Source organism: Centruroides vittatus, unplaced genomic scaffold (assembly GCF_030686945.1).
Source record: "Centruroides vittatus isolate TY-2023 unplaced genomic scaffold, ASM3068694v2 contig_799, whole genome shotgun sequence".
Classification (NCBI taxonomy): domain Eukaryota; kingdom Metazoa; phylum Arthropoda; class Arachnida; order Scorpiones; family Buthidae; genus Centruroides; species Centruroides vittatus.
The window spans coordinates 3,066,947-3,070,453 of NW_027122516.1; the positions used below are offsets into that span (position 1 = coordinate 3,066,947).

At 43.8% G+C, this 3,507-nt stretch overlaps 1 protein-coding gene across 1 annotated transcript; it reads right to left on the reverse strand.

The window, feature by feature from the left end:
- Window positions 1-2,297: 2,297 nt before the first annotated feature.
- LOC136981976 (uncharacterized) lies at window positions 2,298-3,220 on the reverse strand. Its single transcript, XM_067278402.1, has 2 exons — window positions 2,724-3,220; window positions 2,298-2,632 (listed from the first exon to the last, which is right to left on the reverse strand). The coding sequence occupies exons 1-2, from the start codon at window positions 3,141-3,143 to the stop codon at window positions 2,369-2,371; spliced, it is 684 nt and encodes a 227-aa protein (XP_067134503.1). The 5' UTR covers window positions 3,144-3,220; the 3' UTR covers window positions 2,298-2,368.
- Window positions 3,221-3,507: the final 287 nt, after the last annotated feature.

Consider the following 3,507-nt stretch of genomic DNA (forward strand, 5'->3'; position numbering starts at 1 on the left):
GCGCCTATTGCGAAATCTGATGCATCCACCATCAACATCATTGGAAGATCAGTGGAGGGATGGGCCAAGAGGCAAGCACCTGCTAGTTCCTCTTTAAGTCATTCATAGGCTGCGATTGACTCTGGGGTCCATTGCACTTTTCGTTTATCTCTTTTCCTGGTATCTTTGCACAAATCAAAAAGAGCTTGTTGCGTGCGTGCCGTGTTGGGAAGTGAATGTCTATAAAAGTTGACCAGCCCTAAAAATTTTCAGAGCTGTTCTATAGTATCTGGGCGTGGAAAGTTTCAAATGGTTTGAACTCGTCCGGGCAGGGGAACAATTCTTGCTTGGGAGACGTTATAGCCCAGGAAAGAAACCTCATGCACACCAAAAACACACTTTGACAGGTTGATGTTGATGTCATGCCTGTGGAGTCTAGTGAACAGTGTTCTTACATGGGATACGTGCTCCTCCTCTGAACGAGATGCAATGAGGTCATCAAGGTATATGTAGACAAAGTCTAATTCACGTAAAATATTGTGAATATATCTTTGAAATGACTGGGCAGCGTCGCATAGTCCAAATGGCAATTTTAAAAATTCAAATAAGCCAAAGGGTGTGATCACAGCCGTTTTTGGAACATTCTCTGGTGCCACAGATATGTGGTAAAATTCCCGCACCAAGTCTATTTTAGAAAAGATGGATTTGCCTCTGAGTTGGCAATTGAAATCTTGAAGGTGGGGTATCGGGTACCTGTCTGGTATAGTGATAGCGTTCAAGGCCCGGTAGTCCCCACAAGGACGCCATGAACCGTCCTTCTTTGGAACAAGATGTAGAGGGCTGGACCAGCAACTTTGCCTGTGCGAGCTTATCAGGAGGAAGTCGTCTTGGCTTAGCGGTGACTGGAGCTCCTGTCATGTAAGGACCCAGACGAGGTCCGAAATCGCAAAAATGCAGAATTCTGTTGTGAAAAAAATAACGATAAATTATATGAGAGAGAGAGAGGAAAGAAAAACCTCTTGATCAAAACAACGTAATGAAAAATGTAAACAATGAGTCTCGGGACGACGTCAACGCATGTTAAATGACCTGTTAATGTTCAATCCAAAAGTAGAACTCTGACGCACGCGCTCATAAAGAGGTATAAGTTTGACACAAGTATTCAAAGGAAAAATTTCAACTTAGGAAAACAATTTCAGAAAAGGGGAAAAATTGGAGATAGAAAAATATCACATGATCGTTAGAATTCCAAAATGACATCAATTATAAACAACGGATTAAGTTATGAGTGCAGGTGTTGTGGTTCTATCAACAATCTTGGAGTATAGTCGACAAAGGGTGTCAAATAGACACCTCGAATCGGATCTTTCCCGTGACCCGACATGGTCTCGTTTTGCGCTTGAAAACAAAGAGGAAACCAATCGGGAAACGAGGAAAGGGACGAGGGACCAATCCGCAAGGTAGATAGTACACGAGAAAAACGTATAAAAACTGGGACTTCAAGGTCGAAAAAGTTGACATTGGAATTACGGACTGCCTCTTATAGATTAAACCGACGGTGTGTGTAGTGTCGTCGCCAGGGACATCTAAGTGTATCACCGCTCGTCGCCATCGTCCAACAGCCATTCTCGTCCGCCCGGGACTGAATAGATCAACCAGCCGAACTCTCACGTTTCTGAAGATCGCTGAGATTTGGAACAATCTAACCGATGTAAGCATGAATTTGTCCAAATAAACGGTTTTCGACATGTAAACACTTGTTATCATTTGCCTCCTTTGCTACCGCCCACATGCACGGGTTCCCTTAGGCTCATCCTGACACGGGATTAATTGTAACCTCCTTGAAAGTTGGCAAATCTTACAGTCGTGACGATTGTATGGTAGACATTATGGTCACTAACTTGCTGATATGTAGGTTGTTCCTTCAGGAGGTTAGGAAACTCCAAGAGGAGCTTGGAATACTTCTGTTGAGGTGATACCATTAGCACTGTCTGCTGATTTGTGGTGGTGGTAGTTCCTGGGGTTGCCAGGTGAGTGAGATTATCTCTTAAGCACCTATTCTTTAAATCCACAAGAAGGCCGAAGTGACTTAGAAAGTCCGCTCCTATAATAGGGTGCTGTACGTCTGCTAATGTAAATGGCCAGCAAAATGTTCGTCAGAGTCCAATATCAAGTTTAAGGAGGAGCTCCCCATATGTAGGTATCACGGAGCCATTAGCTGCGTAGAGTTGGCGATTACTGATATGTCATTTTTCTAGAGTGGTAGGAGGTAATACAGAGATGTCTGCCCCCGAGTCTACCAGGAATCTGTGACCTGTGGTAGTATCAAAAATAAATAAGTGATTGGATGTTTTCTCCCCGCCCCTCTGGGTCGCAGAGAGAGCGGGGCTTAGTCGTTTCCCGAGGCTTCCTTGATGACACGTTTAAAAGAACAAGGTGGGGTGCACTTCTTGGCATTAGCTTTGAATTTTAAGTGATACCAACAAACATTATAACCCGGTAGATTCGGACTGGGAGAACGTCGTCGTCTCTCTGAGCATGAGGGGGAATGTGCTCGTAACTCATGGATCGACATGGCAAGTTCTGACACAGCTTTCTCCAAGCAAGAGAGCCGATCTGTCTGGTGTGCGGTTGCATCACTGGTGGAACATGTCTGAATTGGGACTGGTTATCTTCATAATTTTGTCAGCCATAGCGGCCAAGGTATGGAGACTGTCTTGTTTGGTCACTACAACTGAACACACGTTGTTAGGCAACCTCTGTAGAAAGAGCGTTCTAAGAAATTCGTCCATTACTTGCATACCGGCCAGCGCCCGCATTTCTCTTAGTAGTGCCGAGGGCTTTTTGTCTCCTAGCTTGATTTCTAAAAGTAATTTTTTTGCCTTCCTACTTTCGGATTCTTCGAACTCGTCAATTAATTGCGATTTTAGGTCCATGCAGGGTGTGCTCTTCAACGGTTGGGATATTAGATCGGCGACCAATTTGGCTATTTCACAGTCAAGCGATCCTAGTACATGATGGTATTTCGTAACCTCTGTTGTGATATTAGAGACAGCAAATTGTGATTCCACCTGTGTGAACCATACTCTAGCGTTTTTTCTCCAAAATGGTGGAATTTTCACAGATACACATGCTACCTCAACGGGGTCTTCGCTTTTCATCATGACGGAAATATATAACTAATTAACTACTCACAGAATTGGGTAAATAAGTTCTTGTGATCACGTCCGGCTCACCACTTTGGAGTTCTAGATGAAATAACCACAGAATTTAACAGGTAAAACAAATTTATTTGGAGCTCTAGTACAGAGAGTGTCAGCAGTACCATGCACGTGGTCAGAATGGCTGACTGGGAGACAAAGGGCAAAATCTAGGGGCACGGTAAGTGTTGCCAGGTTGGCCACACTGGCATTGGTTTTATCACTGAAAGAGTATATATAACAAGTAATACACAATCAGGTAAAGTATGCATGACTGTCCACCTGTCAGAGAATTGTGAAGCGTGTTCAGCATCTACTTTTATATCCA